The 22,222-nt window shown below is 40.5% G+C and overlaps 1 protein-coding gene across 1 annotated transcript; it reads right to left on the reverse strand.

The window, feature by feature from the left end:
- Positions 1 to 15,728: 15,728 nt before the first annotated feature.
- On the reverse strand, positions 15,729 to 21,793 carry trappc3 (trafficking protein particle complex subunit 3). The gene is made up of 5 exons (XM_020641813.3): positions 21,623 to 21,793; positions 19,869 to 19,966; positions 18,306 to 18,405; positions 16,991 to 17,173; positions 15,729 to 16,434 (listed from the first exon to the last, which is right to left on the reverse strand). Exons 1-5 carry the CDS (start codon positions 21,662 to 21,664, stop codon positions 16,315 to 16,317), a joined length of 543 nt encoding a protein of 180 aa, XP_020497469.1. The 5' UTR covers positions 21,665 to 21,793; the 3' UTR covers positions 15,729 to 16,314.
- Positions 21,794 to 22,222: the final 429 nt, after the last annotated feature.

Raw genomic sequence — 22,222 nt, forward strand, 5'->3', positions numbered from 1 at the left:
ACTGTTGGGACAGTCTAACGCTAATTAACACTGTTAACTATCTATTTTAGTTGACAATGTTTAGTCAAACTGATCATTTCTTAAGTAATCGCCATGCAGTGTGAAGAGTATTGCATTAGCTTCAGGCTAACATAGTGAAATGTACGTATGTAGGCTACATGAGAGAATGAGTCACTGGCAATTTGAATTATTGCCAGTGACTTTTGAATAGTAATATTGCTTGAAATTCAAATCAGTACTTCTGTCCAAAAAATTCATGCCTCTGTGGAGGCAAACCTTTTGCATTGGGCACACTACATTTACTTATTCAAAGGCCACAAGACACTTAAATTTCACACACTGCAGAATACACCTCACTGTTCATAACCATGGTACATTAAGATGATCCACACAACTTCTGCATACATTCTGCACCAAAACCACACGCGCAAAGCAAACACACACTGACACACTGTAGATCCATTACACATACACACCACCCACACATGCTGCTCTTGTAGCCAAGACCAACTCTAACTGACAACTCAAGCAGATTCAGCTATCTGTTCCCATCAGGTGTGATGACTGGCAGAGCGAGGGGTTAAATTCAAAACTCCACTCTAAACAGAGAAAGGGGCGGATGTTTAAACAGGTTGTTGCCAACTAGCCAAGGAAAGCAGGACTTCGTGGCCACCTCAGCAAACATCTCGATTAAAAGGATTTACCATTGATTTCTTGGTTAAAGTTACAGTGAAAATATTTGGACAACAGACCACTATCAACATGAATTACCACTGACATGTTTGCACGTTTGAAAAAAGGAACAAGAGGGGAAAAAAGAGTTAATTTGGTGAAACCCTAAGAAAAACAAGTTATAAAGAAAGGAAGAGAGACAAAGAAACAGAAAGAGATGGTGAAGATGAACGTGGGGTGTAGATTTTATAAGCGGCCTAGAATGTCCCTGATGTGTGGGTTTTTTTTGGGGGGGAAGTATGAACGAGGCTGAGTACACTGTATGTGGTTTTCCCAAGGCCAAGCAGATCCAACTCCAACCCACCTATCTTGCACATACTTACACACCACTGCTCAGAAGGAGGGAGAGCCGGAGTTCTCCTGTTCATTTGAAAAAAGGAGGAAAGAAGGGAGGGACTATTGAGCAGTGGTTACTCCAGACACTGAAGTGACCATCACTTTAAGACAAAATCTCTGCCTCTCCCACTTGGGAACTGAACACATGGAGCTCGGCATTGTTCCTGGACATTGGCAGTTGGGTGGGGTCTGGACACTTACTGAAGCCTCTCCCTCTTTTCAGACCACAGTTGTGTTATATGCCATATGCCATGAAAGATAAAGCAGTGTATGGGCCCAGGCCAGTTCCACATACTGTATAAGCATAAGTATTTAACACAGGAATCCAATTTCCAAAGGTATGAATTTAACAGCGCTCTTCAGTTCTACCTCACTGTGGTGTGGAGCTGACACCACACAGAGTGATTATAGATAAGATGGATGTCCAAGAGCAGGGAAATGCTGATGCTCACTGTGATAATTTCCCTTACAGATTCTTTGAAAATAGCAAGAGTAGAGATTGCTGGATTTGCAGGTCTGCAAAGTAGATGATTGAACGGTCACTGTCAGACACAGGGGGATCTGTCTTTGTCATTATATGGAATTCTCTTTCTTCCCGCTCTCTTCATCATCTTTCCTCTTCACTCTATTCTCTCTTTGCTCTCGTGCTGTCTCTCTCTGGGGGACATTGTGCAGTCAGGCGAGTGTGTTGCTGCTCTGATCCCAAAGAGGGCCCCCGTTGAGGAGTGAATATGGATCCCATAACGCACTCAGCGTCTCCAAATCCACATTCAGCACCTGGCTAAATATTATCTCAGCAATGCATTGGTGACGTTCTCAGAAAATATGACTGTATTGTCTGATGAAAAAAAATTCTGTCGTAATTAATGATGTGCCACTCATTGGTTTCTCCAAACAGAAGAGATGAAGTTTACACTGACCACAGGGACTTGAAAGAGTCCTTGATTCCACAAAGCAAAAGAAAAAGCTAATCCTGGCTTACATTATCCACAGTAGCACTGCACTCTTTGCTAACTTGACCTATAGTTCGGTTGAAAACACGGTCTCTGCTTGGTCTTGTCTCAAGCTGGGCTAATTTAAAATATGGGACATTCACAAGGACTGTCAAGTATTTGATGGCTATACACAATGTGCTAGAAGACTAAGGTCCAAGCAACATCATAGGCAGCTTCGATCCAATGTTCCATGTCGAAATGTTGTTGTGTGAATGTAATAAGTCTTATCATTGTAAGCTCTACAAGTATTGTAAATGCTTGTTCATGTCTTAAAACACTGTTTAGTAACTTTTATCTTTGAGAGCAAGGATTCAAAGAATGAACTGATTATTCTGGCAAATAGCACCTACTTACAGAACTTGCCAATTTCACCAAATTGCTAGCATTAGCCTCAACTGTGATAGCATCAAGGACCAGCTTCAAATGAGTGGGAAAATAGACCAAAGGAGATGTGTGGGATGGCTGTTTGACCTAAAGGGCCCTGAACTAAACACACATAGAGATGGCATCTACAAATGACCTTTAAAAAAAAAAAGCTCACAAGCAGGACAGAAGAGCATGTTTCCTCATGGTTACTACGGTAATAGTTTGACTTTGTGCCAGCACTGCTGTAAGAGTGTTGTGAATATACAAACTTGTATGTGTTTATCACTGTACATCTAGAACAAAGATGGAAGTCATTTAAATCAGACTAGATGTAAAAAAAACACCCACCTCAGTATGTTGCTGCATTTAGATGATTTAACAAGCAACAGTGCATCAAGAGTTAAATTAAAACACGTTTTTAATCAGGAAAGCATCTTTGGCTACCGTGCATGGGAACCAACAAGCTACAACATAAGCATGTGACACTTCAGCAACCCTCGCCTCCACATGGAATGACTTATACTCAGCCACTGATTGCCAGAATGCTTTGAATTTTGGACTACAACCACAGTCGTGTTTTTAGGATTTTATGATGAGAACTTCTTAACTCAGAGTCACACTGTTAAATAATAACTACAGGCTTACTGGACAGCAGTTAAAAAGGACTGAGAGAAAAAGAAGAATGAGATATAGATTAGAAAAGGGAGCCTCAGTTTTTATCCTTTGCCTTCATTGCTAAACAATCTATTACTAATTGTATGACATTTATTACAAACCTATCACTGGCTTTGACAGGAAAAACCAGTTAGCAGATTGTGTTGCTGCCATATGACCTTACAGTCAATCCATGTCTAACCAGATATCCCAAATTAAGTCACAAATCTCTATCAAGATATAGTTTGATAAGCACGTTTGTCCCTCAAGTTCAATCAGAAAACCACTCTCAGATGTCAAACATGCTCATTTTTAATGGACTCTGGCGGCTAAAAAACTACAACAGAAAGCTCAGGTTTCCACAGCTGCACTCTGCACGGTTCCCAATTTGGGAAAACCGATTTGGACGGATGGATCTAAGATAGAGACAGTATCCACTGGACTCGATGCGACCTGGACTACCTCAGCCAGTGCACACTGACAGTGATGGAGAAGAAAAACAAAGGGCTGGAGGGAGAGAGAGGAATCACAGAGGAAATGAATATCTTACAGTAACACATGGTGTGAAAGAAAAGAAATTCTCTCTAGCTGACCTCCTTGTGTTTTTCATTCCTCCGCCCTCCTCCCCCTTCCTCCCTCACCCCTCGCTTGCGCTCCATGCCGATTGAAATATGCAAGGATAATAGTCTGGGAAATAGGATCGAGAGGTTTATGATAGACAGTGCATTTGGGCTGGGTCCGTGTTGAAGACCAGTTAAAAAAGATTTATGCTGTGTGAAGGTAAATTTTAATTATAATACCATAAAAGGAAATTATGGAGAAGAAGAGCTGAATATGATGGACATCAGATTATACAGAGAAATGAAACAGTGGTTTATGCCAAACTCTGAGGAATTACTTAATGGATGTATGGTTTCCACCATTACATGTTCCGGGGCCAGACCACAGCCAAATTAACTCTTTATTCAATCTTCTATCTTGCACTTATGACAACTTCATTAAACAATTTTGCCAAATTATTTCTTATCTCTTCTCCCATATCTCATCTCCTCAGCTTTGGCCAAAAAATCTTACACAACGGACGTCTTCTCCAGTTTCACTACAATAGTGGATGTTGGATGACTGTTGTTCATCTTCTCTGCAGGACAGCTTTGTTTGCCTTCAATAATCCAGACACAGATAATATAAGACAATCATTTTGCATCACTGACTTCATAATTACTTCTGGAGGGCTGTGTAACTGATCTATTTGCACCATATTTTTTGAAGAGAAACCAATCAGGATGTTCAATTGTAATGCGCAAGTCGGGGGGCGTTACTCTGCCAGAGCGACTCCTGGCACGGCTCAGAACTGAAACCTCTCTGTGATCAGGAAAGCCACCCTGATCACAGAGGACCCCTCTCACCCCCTCCACCCCTCATTCCCGTGACCACCACTACAAGGTCCCTCTAGCTTGGAAAACATATCTGCAAAAAAATTCTTCACACCCTCTGCAATAACCACCCCGAACAAAATAAAATAGACACGTTTTATCAGCTGTTGTTTTTAACAGTCCACTTTTTATTGTCTGTACTTTGTGTTGTGTTTTTAAAGTGTAAGTTGTGTTTATCGTTTGAGCCTGCTTGTCAAATGAGAATTTCTGTCACTGTTGGGACAGACAATAAAGTTTATCTATTTATCTATCTGATTAAATGGATTGATTTGGACGCAGTGGAACCTTTTTTTTAAATCTATTCTCTATCACAAATTGATTGTTATTTCTTCTTATTGGAAAAACAATAAAGGGTTCTGTGTGCTTTAAACCAATCTGTAACTTTTTGTTTATTACATCTGTAACGACATACATGCCATGAAAGCATTTTGTTACCCACATTTGGGGAAAAAATATACAAATCCTCCCTAACCCTAACCCTGTTATCTATGATGGTAGGCTTTTTATTCGGCACATAGGAGTGGGACTGTTTGGAATATCACATTTCCTACGCTGAAAGGTCAAACAAGCTCATCCCACTTGCCTGTCCTACATTGCCCTCATCTGTCAGCTGAAGCAGGAAAGACACTCCTTCCAACTTACACCCAGGTGCCCTCCAACCGAGTCATCAGACAGGAAACACTGGTACAGTCCCATCACATCTTTCCAACATTTAGATGTTTCTGTCAGCTTTCAGGACATATATATTGCTTGCTACAACCTATCTCAAAAGATACAAATTTGAGGTATTTATTCTTGAATAGTTTCTTATTACTATCAAAGACCAATGTGAACAGACATACATAGCCACAGAAAGACAGCCTACAAATATTGTGGACATTCAGGAGATGGAAAAAATTATGAATGTCCTTGGAGCTGCTGGTTATTGTAACCAGTCTACTTGGCCTTTAGAGCACAAGTAGCAAGGGCGGGTCTACCCACTGGTGGGATGTGTATTTAAAAACATTACACCACCTTTATTTTTGTTTAAAACCTGCCCCACACTTGACGTAGATGCCTTATATGTGAAAATGGAAACATCAGATGCAGTTTTCCAAGTATCCCTATTTTTAGCATAGTGTTTTAAAAATGAAGTACACAACGCTTTAAAGAGGTGCTAACGAATGACTCACCTTACATGTCGTCCTCCACTTTATACTCGTCATTCTTTCCTCGCGAATTCAAGCATCACCACCTTGCACCTCGGCCCACAGTCCTTCTGTTGTTTTCATTGGTGCTATGACTATTGGAGTTCAGGCTCAATTCATGACACTTTCAAAGTTATTTTTATTCTGATGAGAATTTATCATACAATGATTAAAGGGATAGTAGGTTTACCTTCAACTTTACAACTGATTTACCACTCTATCCAAATCTCTTCCTTCTTGGCAACCTCTGGTTTCAGACTACTCATGTTATAAAGTCTGAACTTGCTTCACATTACTCAACACAATGCATTCTACTTTATGTATCCGGTTAATCAAAATCTTGATTATGGATGTATAAGCTTATATGGCTACCACCCACCAATGATCTGCCTTTTAGGTAGCCACTGTTTTTAATAGCTTGGCACTAAAGCAATGTCGTGTGAGATCACTCTGTCAAGTCTTTGTTTTTGCAAATGACTTGGAAAACAGGACTTCCTTAAAGGGGTCATTTTCTGGTTTTATATGCTCTTTAGTGTGTTTTCCAAGTGTCCTGTGCATGTTTAGGCACATCTATGTGTAAAAATTCAAAGTCTGTGGAAACATGGCTTCTCCTACGTTCTCCTGTTAGCTGTAGCATTAGCTATATCTCGAAAGAAATTTGCCAGTGTGACATCTTGTCAATGTGATATCACTGATCTAAGCCCATTGGTTCGTTGTGGCAAGCCCAGCAGCTCATGTTGCACACCCATTAACTTCTGTAGCACGCCCACGATATGCCGTAGTGCTAAGGCGCTAATGTTTTTGCTCCCCTCGGAGCCAAAGTGGCTGCATTCCCAATATGGTAACAGGGGCATGACATTTCCGAGAACCGTGCTGAGCGACTGACCAATTACGGCAGAGCCGACAGGCCGACCAATCAGATCAGACTTGGCACACGTGGGGACTCTGAACGTGGGCACTTCAGAGCCTTAGAGAGAGAGTCAGAAGCGAGCAGGTGCATGGAGCAGCAGTTCATGAAAACAGACACTTTTTTCGAACTTTAGCTATTGTGAACATACTTTAGTAGGTACATAGATAAAATATACGAACCCCAAAAAGGGCATAATATGGGCTCTTTAAGACATGTCAAACACGTTAGGAAATTGCACAGCACAGTGAATTTGCTTTACATTGTAATTAAAAAGCAGGAAGGAAACACCTGTCAGTCTTAAATCAACCTTAAGGTATTTGATTTGTGTATATGGCTTTACAGTAGATGTATCTGACTGTCATACAGAAGGTTGAGTATGAAGGTGTAGAGAGGCAGCTCACATGTCACATAGAGCACAATGTTGATGATATGGTGAGTGCGGGGGGAGATCAGGGGGCGCTGAGATCAGGAAGGGCTAGAAGGGATGTGGCACCAGTTGAGGGAGCTGAAACTGTGATTGACGACACCTTCTTATAATTACAGACTGTTGTTCAAACCTGGATTTCTTCCAACATATGTAACACCTGGGTTATTGTTTTATTTTCCTCTCCTCACCGTTGTGTGCCAATTTCAGTTTTCTCCCCCCTTGACATGTTTTCCCAGAGCTGGTGTTATTGCTTATATGGTTAGGGCTGGAAAACCAAATAAGGAGTGACACAGCACTCTATCGCCTGACCTGATGATGTCATGATGTCATAAATACCCTGCCCATACCATGGCCCCACCTTCTTTCAGTCACTTGTTAAAGACTGGTGAGCCATGAGCAGGGGTGGGTGTGTGTGTGTATGTGCAAATCAGTAGCATTTTTTGGAGGTTGAGTAGTGACAGGGCATGTTTTAAGGACCCCCCTTGATGTTGTAAAGTTGAACCAGACCGTGCACTACCGGAGCTGGGTGTGAATGGGGGGGTTGTGTCTCTGAACAGTCCCCTCTTTGAGCCTCCATTACCAGGTCCACCCTAGCGGATCGAGCATTGAGGGGAGAGGTGTTGCCATCAGGATGGTTGGTGCCTCTGGCTTCAGGTGTTAAAGTAAATGTAGTGTTCCAACTCAATTCTGGTTTCAACACACCCCATTGTTACAAAAACATAGCAACATCAGTGAAATGTATTTATGGCTATTAATGGCGTTGGACGTTTTGTACAAACTGTAAATACAATTTCGGAGTTGTGAACTTCCTGTGCTTGATTATTTAAATTCAAATGTCATGCCAATGGAATGATTTCAACATAACACACTGATGAAACTGAATACAATCCAATAAATGGACTTGATATAGTTTAGTAAAATTACAAATAGTAATTCCAGTGGCTCTGTGAGGTACAAGCCAACAGTAATGCAAAACAAGCTAATTGTTGATGTTTCAAAGTTCACCAAGCATTAGGATGCTAAAATGTGCTTATAAACTCTCAACACAATGTTCAGCAGGGTTAGGGCTAGGGTTAGGGTTAGGGGTTAGGGTTAATATTAATCTACAATTCTACAATTCACTAGGCAGACGCTTTTATCCAAAGCGACGTACATCAGAGAGTAAGTACAACACTAATCCATTCATACACCGCCACTGAAGCAACGGGAGCAATGCAGGGTTAAGTGTCTTGCCCAAGGACACATCGGACATGTTGCTCAGCTGGGGATTCTGGTTGAGAGGCAACAACTCTACCAACTGTGCCACAGCCGCCCACCCATTAATCACAATAGTTTACTAGATAATGGGTCAATACAGTGTTTTTGGATAAATTCAAATTTGGGCTTGATGATGATGTTGATGATCAAAGGTGACTGGATCAAAAAGTGATTCCATTTCATTCTGATTGGGACAGTATTTGTGCCATATTTCAATGCAATACATAGAATAGCTGTGGATGTAAAGTAAGCAGTGCACCAAAGTCAGCAGAATATATCCTCCGATAGCTATGAATGTCCGCACAAAATTTTGGCAAGCCATGCAATAGTGCTTGAACATGCAAGGCTACAATAGTAGTTTAAGTGACTCAGTATCATTGCCATAGAACCATACTAGTGTTACTTTCTTTGTAAATGTTTCTTTTTGGTTATTTTAATATTGGATTCCTTAACTGATTAGTTATTTATTCAAGACTTATCATTAAGTCAAATCTAATGAGTGATAACGTATATTTTAAAACAAAGCATTCATAATGACTATTAGGCTTTGTAATGTGAAGAAAATTTATGAAAAACTGCCATATGGACAAATACATACATTAATACATGGTTACTCGTTTCATAAACAAGTACTGCTCAAAAGAAAGTGTTACTTTTATATTGGCAGATATCCTAAATTTCTCATATATACATGTTAACTCATTGGGATGTTTGAATGCGCCCTCTGAGTTCAAGTCATGCTTTTGTCTTCCAAAGCACTTCTCAAAGGACATCCAGGTCTCATTCATTCAGCTCCACTGGCTTTTATGTCTACTGAAAATGTCTCAGTGGTGCATTCTGCATACCAAGTGCAAAAGAAACCAAATGTGGTATTCTGAAAACAGACTGTTTTCAGTTATTATGTTTCACTTTCCTTTGTTTCTTCAGAATACAATTTTGGTTTAGCTAATTATGGTTTGAATTTCTGAATCATAGAAACGCAGTCATAGAATTTGGGGGTGAGGGCTAGGAAATAATAACATGGTCTCAAAACATATTACCAATAAATTGAGTTCAAAGTGACTATGTAACATAAACCACAGTATGCTCAGATGACAGTGACTGGAAACACCAACAAACACAAAGAACACACTTGGTGACAATCAGCTCCCTGCTGTTTACTGCAAAACAAGAGAGCATTCTGCTGACATGAGGTATGTCTCTAGTTCAGTCAGTCCTGAGAGACATTTTGCATGGCGCTGTTTGTGGCTGCAGATGTACATGTGTGTGGTTGTAACAAGGTCACAGAAACCAAACTGGCTTTCTTAATATTTTCCTGCATGAAACCATATGAATTTCTGTAACTGGCTAACTGATGTGGATGCTGACAGTCAGAGGGCCAGACACTGACCTGCAGCATGAGAGGCCCGGAAACCATCCGACAAAATGCTACACAGCTTTTAACAGCTTCCTCTCTCTTCCTCTCCCAATCTGTCCCTTTGGAGCAGGACCCAGTGGGTGTTTTTGTCTGGGTCAGATTAACAGTAGATCCAAGCACTATTGAGTCAAACCTGGCAAGCTAAGTGGAAAAAGGTTTGTGCGTTATGAGGCCCGCTGAGAGTGCTTTCAGCACCTCAACATTGAATGAGTAAGAAAATCACACAGGGAGGCACATAGGTAAAGCAGATGCATATAAGTGCATGTGTTGGGGGGAATTCTCTATGTACACACGCAGACACAAACGTCAGGTTTTCAAGGCCATAAAATTAAGTCAGATTTTTGGCACAGAGCTCGCATTACTGAAAGACACAAGCAAGGAAACCGGAAAGGAAAAAGTTGAACATTCAGCTTAAGGTTTGGCAAGAACATTGCCTTTTGAGACTAAAAACAAGTAATTTTGTATGCATGTGTTGTATTTGAAGGACAATATATACACAGAGGTATTCTCATTGGAAGAATATGTTTTATTTTTGCTACAACTTATTACGTTAGCATGTTCACCAACACTTTGCGTTTTGTAATATCATACTGCTGGAAACATACGACATTCATGACAGATAATAAAAATAAGAAAGAATGTGATAAATGTGGCTAAATCCATAAATCTCTCATCATTCTGGGGCCTTTGTATTTTAGCCCACGAGGTGAACAAGAGGTCTTGAACTTGGCAGGAGTATAAACACTTCAAAGGCTTTACAGTTGGCCAGACAGACAACCAGACTTCAACAGTAGCAGTTAAATATTGTTCTTGATAAACACAATATGTAGAGTAACAGAAGTAACATGATGCCTTAGTTTTCTGATTAACAAGGACCAATTTATAGTTTTCAGGAAATACACTAGTAATGACAACACATCCTCCACTTAAAGAAGTCATATTATGCCCTTTTTGGGGTTTGTATATTTAATCTATGTACCTACTAAAGTATGTTCACAATAGCTAAAGTTCGAAAAAAGTGTATGTTTTCAGCTCCATGCATCGGCTCGCTTCTGACTCTCTCTCTAAGGCTCTGAAGTGCCCACGTTCAGAGTCCCCACGTGTGCCAAGTCAGATCTGATTGGTCGGCCTGTCGGCTCTGCCGTAATTGGTCAGTCGCTCAGTCTCGGAAATGTCACGCCCCTTTTACCATATTGGGAATGCAGCCACTTTGGCTCCGAGGGGAGCAAAAACATTAGCACCTTAGCACTACTGTGCTACCGCAGGCTACGGCATATCGTGGGCGTGCTACAGAAGTTAATGGGCGTGCAACATGAGCTGCTGGGCTTGCCACAACGAGCCAATGGGCTTAGATCAGTGATATCACACTGACAAGATGTCACACTGGCAAAACATTTTCGAGGGGGGCTAGAACCGAGTGTTACATGTGGCTAATGCTACAGCTAACAGGAGGACGTAGGAGAAGCCGTGTTTCCGTGGACTTTGAATTTTTGCACATAGATGTGCCTAAACATGCACAGGACACTTGGAAAACACACTAAAGGGCATTTAAACCAGAAAAAGCATAATATGGGACCTTTAAAGTTTTGGAAGACTTTCAGCTTTAAGATAAACTGGGAGCTTTTTACTGTGCAGTTATTTTTTTTTTGTAAAACCAAATAATGGACATATACAATTTCTTATTATTTCGTTAATAGTTGAATGGAAACCGTTTAAACTCATCACTCATATTGCACCTTGGGATTTCCTCATAGACTTCAGTTGAATTGTCAGATTCTAGCCAGCCTATATTACACAGCATGACTCCATATGACAGCATGAGGAGTTTCATATGAAAGTCATACTCACAGACCTGAATATCCAACCTGCAGAATAGGACATCCAGACCCCTTACAATCACACACACTGTGTGTGAAAGGTGGATGAAGGGGGCGGATAATAAATGACTTGCTGAAGATATAAAGCCTTACACCTTGTATGTCGATTTATGCTTTTTCAACCGCTCGGATATCATGTTTTAAAAGTTAGAAGGAAAAAAAGTGCCATTCGAGGTAAATTGCTTTTTGTATGGTTTCTTTTGTCGCTCAAAGATTTTGATGTGGCACACTCACATGGTAGGTTCATGCTTGGCATTGGCGATTGGTGACTTCCTGTCCATTGCAGCTGGTGTGCAGCCTCCAGGCAACCCTGTGCTCTAGAAGGGAAGCCTGGTTTGATTTTTGTCTAGGCGAACCAGGACTTCCACTTTCATGTTTTTCATTTAGAACTTGTGTATTTGTTTCTAGACTGATATTTATATATTTCTTCTTATGAATAGGAATTTGAAGAAAAGGCCCTGGAATAATTAAGTCAAAGGACAGGTGCTGCTAAGCCTCAGGATAAAACCAGCATATTATTACATGACACTTCTTTCTCTTTTTTTCTCCCACCTATTCTCCCTGCTCCTCGTTGAAGTGAGGCTGTTCCAAGCTGGAAAGCTCTGACGCTGTTACATAAACTCCAGCTTGAACGGCTGCAGGGTCAAGAAAAAAGGGATGAAGACAGGAGGGAGAAAAACAAGACAAAAAGTTGAGTGTACTATGGGAAAATGAGGCACCAAAGATAAAAAGGATCTGGAACGGGTAAAACGTGTATCATCAGAAATGTCTCAAAACTCCTCTGCTTCAGAATCTGGAGAAAAGAGGAAGAACAAAAGAGCAGGAGGAAATTGGAAGCAGAGCGAAGTCAGCTTAGCAGCTCCCATCCAAAAAGCCTTGAAGAAAAAGAAGAAGGAAAATCTAAAAACAAGGCATTAAATGGCTTCGGGAGAGTCCAGGACTCCGGCTGAAACCCTTCTGTGATACAGAAAAGAGACCCAACTTTGAACCCGACATGTCTTCCTGCTTTCTTTTTTAACATGAGTAAACATGATTCCCCTGTGATGCTTGTGTTTAGCATACATAGTAAGCTGGATCTGAGCCATGCTTTTATTTTCAAACTTGGAGAGGTGATTTTCGCTTGGTTTGTTTCTCATTTAAACCCTTCCTGCCAACACTCCCGATGACCAAAACATAACTGCGTGAGGTCTACAAAGCTCTTAACTTTCTGTTGGATGCACTGTTCTTGCTAAATAGTTGAGCAAAGCATGAGTTATTAGATTTATAGGAAGTGCTAAACAGTTTGTCTGGAAGTGGGTGATGATTCATATTCCAAATGGCTTGCAGATGCTGTTTGCAGATTTCACTGGGTACATACTGTGACTGCATAACAAATCAACTCGTGATTACCTCTCAAAACCACATCCAGGTTTATTTACTAGGGTGTTTATGAACATTAAAATCCCAAACGAACATCCCTCTGAACCACTAAATTCACACTTTCACCAGGGTGTGCTTTAGTAGACAAGTGTACAGAGTGTGAGTTATGTAACGACTCTTGTGTTCATGGGAGCATCTTTTTCAGGTGCACACAAGAGACAAGCTTGTTAAATCAACCACATACTCCCACCACATCGCTGCCTAAAAAAAATATTCGGGCTGTCTGGGATTTTAACCATGAGCACACTTGTTTGCTGACTCACCGCATTTCTCTCCGAAAAGAGGGCTGTCTACCTGCTGTTGTATCAGCTCTTTCCACTAACTGACGCAAAGAAACACAAACTCTGGAAGCCTCTGGAAATCATGGGTAACTTCAGTCAACCCTTACCATACCTCAGAGGTAGCACGATTTCAATCTGATGCAGGACATTCCCAAAATGTTGACTATATCACACATCCTTTCTTTTGCTTTGAGATTATTGGCTCTACTTCTGAACGCTGGCAACACATAAATAAAACCAAGAAAATGTAATAAAAGAGGGAGAGTAATTCAATTAAAGTGGCCGAGAAAATTAAGTGGGGAAACTCAGAGTAAAGGTAGAAGAAAGGGATGCAATACTCAACAAGCAAAGGTCAATAACAGTCTGTGCGCTGGGCTTTACTGTCACAGCGTGCCTTTCACCATTTGTTTCCCATAAAGGCCACATGGAAACGTTTAGTTGGCTCAAAGCAGATCGGCGCACGTTGTCTAGGGCCCGTAACATTTGCTACTTGTTTTCCAGGTCTGTCCTAATAAAGTTTTTCTGGAAGAATATGGGAAACTAGAATAAATATCAACGATACATACGTTACATAAAATATGATATCTCTGAAGCACTTATCATGGGTTTTGTAAGAGAACCTGAAGTCTTCCCCCCCTTGTGTTTTCATTCTGCAACATCTGCTCTTCTCTTGCATGGAGATTAGAAATCACAGATGCACAGGTTATGAGGAGTGAAGCCCTGGTGTAGCGTTGGTAATTTTGTTGTCTTTATACAAAGTTTAAAACAACAAAAAACGTCCCTTAGACCTACTGGTAGACGTGGTGGGAGACATGTTTGAACAGGGTCCTTCCAGTGTGTTTTAACACCTATTTGTGAGTACAGTGATGATAATAAATTCATCCTCACCTCGGCTTGAGTGTACAGTATGTGTGCATATATATGTGTGTTTGTCAAGTCAAATTCCTGTAAGCATATGGCAGAGTAATACGGGTTTTCACAAATATACAAACCCAGCTGTTTATCCATCCCCAAGGTACATGGCTCTAATTCTGCCAATTCATTTACATTGAGCTTCTGCACAAAAACTATTTCCTGCCCACTTCCATCCAACATCCACATCACAGGCCTACAGGGTGCATAGATGTGTGCACGTAATGTGTTGAGAGCTAAACGAATGGCTCGCCGGGCTTATTGCACGCCCGACGGCTGTCGGGTTGCTTCCACTTTCCACTCTTCATCCTTCTGAATGAGCACTCCCCTAGATGAGAGTTGGCAGGGAGCTTAAGACAGTGAATAATACAAAAGAATCCCACCGTCATACATCTTTACCAGAATTATACACTACAAAGAGTACATGTTGTCATTGTTTGTCTAATCTCCAGCCAAATGAAAGCGAAAGACAAACCGGCAAAGGACCACTCAACTCAACTCCTGCAAATTCTTTGCTCTTCCCATATTCCTGATCGTAAAACAAACCTTTTATTTATGTTTTCTGGCAGCTCTGTTCTTTACTCCCACAAATAAGGGAATGTTTTTCTCCCACAGTACCCATCTTTGGCCAAAAAATGCTAAAAACTACCTTACTTAAGCCTTATATTGGGAATGATCCGGCCTACAGCAGAGGAACTCAATGTACACAGCAACCTCTGGTGGCTTTTAGGGGAACTTAACATCAAGTGGCTGAGTTCTCAAAACTGTAAAGCAGAAATGGGTTCATGTAATAGCAGCTATAAAATAGGATGTGTAGAGCCTGGAGGTTTCCAGCAGCTAATAGCTGACAGATTTTTCCAAAAGGAAATCCCTATCTAACAATCTCATCCTCTAAAGTGCTTTCAGCAGAGTCGTGAGTTTGGTACAAATGTTATTGTAAGGTTACACAATAACAAGACAAAAAAAAAAAAAAAAAAAAAGATCACGAATTAGAAAAACATTGCAAATGTTTTAGTTGTGTCCAGGCCAGATGATTTGCTTCTAAAAGAAAGAGCAGGGTTTGATTTGTGTGTGCATGTGTTTGTGAAAGGCCACCTGTGTTTCCAGTTATTGATGAGGTGTGCAACAGGATCTCTCAATGAGACGTTCTGTTCGTTACTTCTGGGTAAAACCATTCACAGGTGTGACAACCAGAACCAAGCACTGAATTTTTTTTTTTTTAACGCACAAGCTAGCACGCACGCACACACTGAAGCATGCAAATTACTTCCATGAACCCTGAACAAACATAAGAGAGGCATTAGGCCTGTTATTGTTTGCCTTTGCAGAGCGGCTGCGGTAATCAAAAGGACTAATGCTCCCACAGTACACTGAAGCAGAGCTGACAAGGTGCTACAGAGGACACAGTGTGTGTGTGTGTGTGTGTGTGTGTGTGTGTGTGTAACATGTGACTGGTTACAACTCTTCCAAGTTGCCCTACAGGTACGGGTCAAGGCTCTCCACTCTCACAAACATGAAAAAATAATTATATCAAATATTTCAACTTTATTTGACATATCCGACAACATAAATTAACATGCCTTATAATTGGCAGCAGTGAAGGGTTATTTCATTAAAAGAAAAAAAAAACATAAATCATGACATTTTCAGGTTTTCCAGCCTTGAAACACACAAAAAAAGAAGACATTTTATACATTGCCAAATAAAAAGGCTTTTCTTTTATCATCAACTAAAAAAGAAATCTGCTCTCCTTAACAGCAACAGCTGTTATATTTAGATGTTTTTCCCTCAGTCATAAACACAGAGATCTGCCAAGAAACCTTATGTCCACCTAAGGTGTCCGTGTGATGATCTGTGTTTCAATGGTGTATAGGTTGTTTTTTTTTATTCTCGGAACATCTCCATAGTATCATGTAACTCCTGGTCTTCTTCAGCAAATCATGGGCAGTAACGATGTTAGAAAATTGAGGAGTGTTTTTTCAATCATTTCAGACAAGTGAGGTTGCAGGGAAAAGTAAACAGCTGTCTGCCTAATTTACCGCTCATCAGGATGTTTTGAGTTTTGCCGACTCATCTTTTCAGTGTTTTTTTTGTTTGTTTGGTTGTTTCCATCACTCATCTCCTGCAGGGAGATTTTCTTCGATCCTCTTGATAAACTTCATGCGGATTTCCGTCACATTGTCCCCTCTCAGAGTGTCCTGAGAAAATTTCACATCCACAGCCATCTGGACCTGAAACAGAATCAGATTTGTTCACTTTTTATTCACACAAACTGTTCTTTTCTTGATGAATTTGTAATTCTCTTTTCACATGTCTTAGCATCACATCATTGGACCGCCTACAAGCGATCCAAAATGCTGCCGCTAAGCTGGTAGCATGGTCAAGCACTTTCTTATATGGAGGAACTTTTTGAAGCCGTATAACACCAGCAGGCCTCTGAGGTCTCCTGATCAGGGTCTGCTGGTGTTTCTTTGCAGTAAACTTAAACTTAAGGAGAGTGCTTTTCAGGTTGTTGCTCCTAAACTTTGGAACTGGGTACCACTGGAACTGAGAGCTGTGAACTCGGTTGACATTTGTAAAAAGCAGTTAAAGACCCATCTGTTTAGACTTTTATTGTTCTTTGACTTATTTTATTGTGAAGCACTGTGTAGCGTCTGCTCTTGGAAGGTGCTACATAAATACACTTTACTAACCTTTAAGTAATGTGAGTAAAGGTAGACTTTGACAATATGGATCTTGTACATATTTAAAATGTCTCTTTGAAATAAGTATTTCTCTTGACCCTACCATCTCCAGGGCTCCTCTGAGGACTCCACACAGCAGGTTTGAGTAAACCAGCGTGCTGTGGTTATCCGGCAGCTCCACAAAGTCCACAAGTGGGTTGTTCTCAAGGATGAGGGAGAACTCGTCCCCTGCTGGGCTCCAGTTAGTCACACTCGGAGTGACCCCCAGGTACATCTTAAAGGCAACCTAACAGCACAGTGAGGAGTGGATGAAAAACAAATGAGGGCAGGACTTAAGACAAAACAGGTGTAAGAATATGTCAGCTTATATTGATAACTATTTATGATGATTTACTCAGCGCACATGCATGTAACTAAATGCTCATCAGCAAACCAGTGAACATGTGAAAAACGGAGGCACTAACCATCCTCATGACTATAACTCAGATGTTCCTACAGCTTCTAATGCAAACTTCACATTGCTTCACGTCAGGCAAACATTAAATGAATACCTGCACACACCTGAAATCTGAGAACTCTTGTCTCCTTCTTCTTTTCCTCTGCAGCACTCCTGTGATTTGTCACAGGAGGGTTTGCATGCTTTCTCACGCATTCAAAATCATCTCAAATTAGATAAAGTGTAGGCGCTCCACAGTGAAAATATTTACTGGCACTCGGCAGATTTCCTATTTCTGCTTATAAGTGAAATGATAAGGTAGTTTGAAAAAAAAATGTTCAGAACATACAACAGACCTCCTTCATTTAACTAATGAAGGACAGGTGGTGGTTTCTGAGTTAGCTAAAGGTCATGTGATATCCTCAAGCAGGGGCCATCCAAACCGCTGTCCCTCAGTGGTCCTCGGTTTACAGACACGGCCCTTCTCTCTATGACCACGAGCCAGGTCCCTGAGCTAGTGTGGGGTTACATCTGTGGAACGACTCCATGAGCGAGCTGCAGAAACAGCTGGGGTACTAAACACAATCAGGTGCACACATGCATTAAAATCAAACTAAAAGTACCTGAACAGTGACACAGGTCACTAAATGTGCATCATGTCTCTGAGGGAGAAGATTGCATTCCACATGTGTGAATCCTCACCTTTTCAAGATCAGAACTGTCAGCCTCTAAAAGGCAATGACGAATGTGATCTTGTACTCAGGTTTATTAGGATGCACACTTGGACTGAGTCAAAAACATCAGTCGCCCCCCCCCCCCCCCCCTCCCTACATCCTTCTCTTCTGAACCTCATCTAGGGGTTAGGATGTTTCATCACAATCATTCGTCCTAAGCTTTCTTTTCCTGTCGTCCTTCTTCCTGCCTCAGTCTTGGGAAAAAGGCCACGGTCATGCTCTGGTTGGCCCGGAAACCTTCCAATTACCTTAGCGATGACATCCGCCGTTTCTCGGAAATCCTGACACCTGCCGATGCTGGAGCGTGCCAGGAAGTCCTCAATCAGACGCACTCCGATGTTATAGCCCCTTATGAGAGAAAAAGCACAAATGAAAAATGTTAGCACAGAGATACAGAAGGTTGCAAATGTTCCAACACATCTCAAGGTCATTCACTTGGCAGACGCTTACAATCATGATAGAAAAGCCATGGCAACTTATCCCAACTAGAGGATCTGAAGACAACTGATGCGTCCCAGCCCCAAAAATGGCGTGCCTCGGACTAGTTAGCTTGCGACGCGCAGAGTGGGCACATCAGACTCACTACCTTCTAAGGCCAGATGAGACAACCCTCATCATGATTAGCTTGGAGAGAGCTTAGGGTTGCTCCACAACCAGAAAAGCAAAGTACATCCAGGCCAAAGTCCTGTCAGCATTAAAAGGATGTTATGACTTTTTTTTTTTTTTTTTTACCCATCTATTTTTCTTAATCTTATTTTGTGGAAAAAAAAACAAACGTTTCCAGCAGTACCTTCCAAAGAAATGTTCTCGCTTTTAAAAAAAAAAAAACATGACTGTGTTCTCTGCTTCAAAGGACTTTAAACATTTTTAGAAATACCAAGACCTTAGGTGGAACCTCTGACACAGAAGTGTTAGAAATCAAACCTGATTATGTCATCGCTCTGCATAGTAGTGTCAAGTGATGTTGAGAGGAGAGCCTAGCAGAAGTGTGAAGGTGTGGGTTAAAGGGAGAGAGGCCAGATATGTCTTTACTTTCCTCTTGGTGAAACAAGCAAAGGGCAAACTTTGACATTTCAATTTGTGCAGATGGTGTACCGCTTATTAAAGCACAGAAAACAGTAAAATGTAAACATCCATTTAATACATTACTATTATCCATGTGTTTTCAGTGACTACAGTGATGTTAAAATTACACACATACACAGTAGTGACATACTATAGTAGTGCTTTCACACTTGCTGATATATTCTCCTTAAGTTTTGGGGTGAGCTGCATGCGTGAACGCAAACAGCTGAATTTTTTTAACTCGGACTGTATCCAGAGTTTTTTCCTGCCAGCCCCTTGGTATTTTTTCTGCATGTAGTCAGAGTGAGCCGATGTAAGAACGCAGCAGGATTCTATCAGGAGAGATCACCTTGAGCGAGCGGGACAGGGTGAAGACTTTTTTTTCCCTCATTGATCAGTGCATGTCTGTAGATTGAATGCATGCGACATCTAAGATCTCCGTGCGTGTAATTAAACTGCTTTCTGTTCACCAGTTTGTTCTTCCCCGCTCTCCTGTTGATACTGTTATTCTGTCAACCTACACATAGCATTGATATAAACGCAAATATTCTCATTATAGCGTCGCAAAGCAGACTCTGTTGCTTCACCTGACACTTCTGCGTCATTCTTTTTACATCACGTCTTGCCTCAGGACAGACCTCATGGTAAGTACAAGATCTATGCATTTAATGAAGCAAAGATCATACATGGGATAATCTGAATATAAACAGAGGTAATGACAGAATATAAGGATTTATTTTTTTTACATCTTGTCCAGTTGTTTATTGACTTCCTCGTCATTCTCGTAGTCTTTACACAGCTGGGTGACGAGGGCTCCATAGGTCAGCGTGAACAGCTCTGAGTTCTACAAAACAGAAAAAACAACAAAATTCTCTTAAAATACCAAAACTCTCAATATTAATGTACATCTATTTGGAAGTAATCAGTTGGAGGTTGTTGTTGTTTCTTTTTTACAAAAAAACAGATCAGGTTAAATGTCAAGTTTTATATCTGATTCTTCCCATAATCTCAATGACTCAAGTCACCTCCAATAATTAACAAAAAAACAGATGGGATCTTGGCAGTAAAATGTTACCATCATGATCCACACTTTTTAAGAAGTAGGTGCCTCTCCTATGCTTATTATTATAAACACCATCACAGGCTACAGGAAGTCTGACGGTCCATGCTATGGACTGCTCATGGTTCTAAAAAGGAAAGTCTAAACCCGCTTTATCTGGTCTCATGCACTACATCACTTTATTCTATCCTCCTATATCAGTATTCATACAGTTCTGGTTACTTTATTCCTGTTGTTTCTTATCCATCATTGCACTACGGTCACTTTATTTATCTAATTTTTACTTTTAAAGTTATATTGTTTATACTAGTTCTGTTGTTCCATTATTCACCATGCACCTTATAACTTATCATTTAGTATTTAGTCTTTAGCCTACCTGCACATAGCTCTGTATATATATATTTATTTCTTATTTACTGCACATAGTTATGGTTACATCTGTTTACATCTGTTAGTCCGATCACTGTCCACTTATATCTACTCTTTTTATATTTTGTGTTGTTAAGTTAAGTTTAAGCTTTAAGTTGTATTTAAATTGACCCTTTATATTTAGGTTAAAATGTTTCGTCTACTTGCACTGTTGTTAATTTACTGCTCTGTGTGCCTTTGAATTGCCCCCCGGGGACAAATAAAGTGTTTTTATTTATTCGAATGTGAATTAAAGTAAGCAGTTTAAGTGCAGGTTTGTTATAAAACTTTACTTCTTACACTTTGTATACTATTCACTTATATATTGAAAATATTTTCTGACAGTCACGATTGATAGTCATGATTTATAAATGATGTTTTGATGAACTTGGTGGTGTTTCGGCTGTGTTCCTGTTATCTTGTATTACAGAGCAATTCGGTCAGTAGCTATGTTGATTTATGTAACTTTTCGTTTGGCAATGTTTTCTGTAATCGCATCATTTTTTTTATTTAAGGTGTTTTAAGTTATCTGTGATGTAAAGTGTTTTAAGTTATCTGGGATGTAAAGTGTTTTAAGTTCTCTGAGATGTAAAGTGTTTTAAGTTATCTGGGATGTAAAGTGTTTTAAGTTATCTGGGATGTAAAGTGTTTTAAGTTATCTGGGATGTAAAGTGTTTTAAGTTCTCTGAGATGTAAAGTGTTTTAAGTTATCTGGGATGTAAAGTGTTTTAAGTTATCTGGGATGTAAAGAGGGGATAATGTTGCACTGAGGATGCTAGATATTTAGCTTGGAGGCTACGACTCTCTGCACTTGTTTACAAGACCGTAAGTATTGAATAAGGCCACATTACACTGGTTGAAATGCTTTTCATACATCTAGCAACGCTCATGAGACACACAGAAAGAAGTGACATGCAGTCTAGTTCACAGAAAAATAAGGTCGCAAGTTGAATTGTTAGCTGTTCGGCATTAGCATTGTGCTAGCTGGTGTAGCTATGTTTGACTGTCATTAATCCTGCGGGAGTCGCCTACCATCTTCTTGCTGTCTGTCGTTCGGTTGGATTGCCTGGACATTGTGGACAGTGTTACAGGATTACACAGGTGGCGACGCAGATATTAATCCTTTATTTATTTTATTCTGGTTGAGCAGATATTTCCGTAATCACCAGTTCAGTCACGCACTTCCGTACACGTCAAGCCAGCTAGATTCAAAGCGTCACTTCCGGTTATCGTGTAAATTAAAAGATTGATCGTGAAATATTCCTTAATAATATAAAACACAAAGAACCACGGTAAACAACGTGCGAGAGAAATACTACTAACATGAATAAATTTACCTTATTGTTGATTTCCCTTTCTTGCATACGAAATGTATTTTTAAAGCAGAAACATATTAAACACTTTACTTTGAAGGGAAATAAATGGTGATTCCGGTATAAGCCTATCTAGCTTCACGTTTAGGCATCTGTCTCAACTTTTCTCGGCTGTTTTCCTCTTTGCACGCTGTTTTATCGCCGTCTCGCGTTTTGGAGGGGGACAGCGTGAGACTGTCCTTCTGGTATCTTCTCATGGTTGACCACATGGTGGCGGTATGCGTAGTTTTACAGTCTATGAAATGAATTGATAGTAAGA

The sequence above is a fragment of the Labrus bergylta genome, chromosome 19 (genome assembly GCF_963930695.1).
Source record: "Labrus bergylta chromosome 19, fLabBer1.1, whole genome shotgun sequence".
Taxonomy (NCBI): domain Eukaryota; kingdom Metazoa; phylum Chordata; class Actinopteri; order Labriformes; family Labridae; genus Labrus; species Labrus bergylta.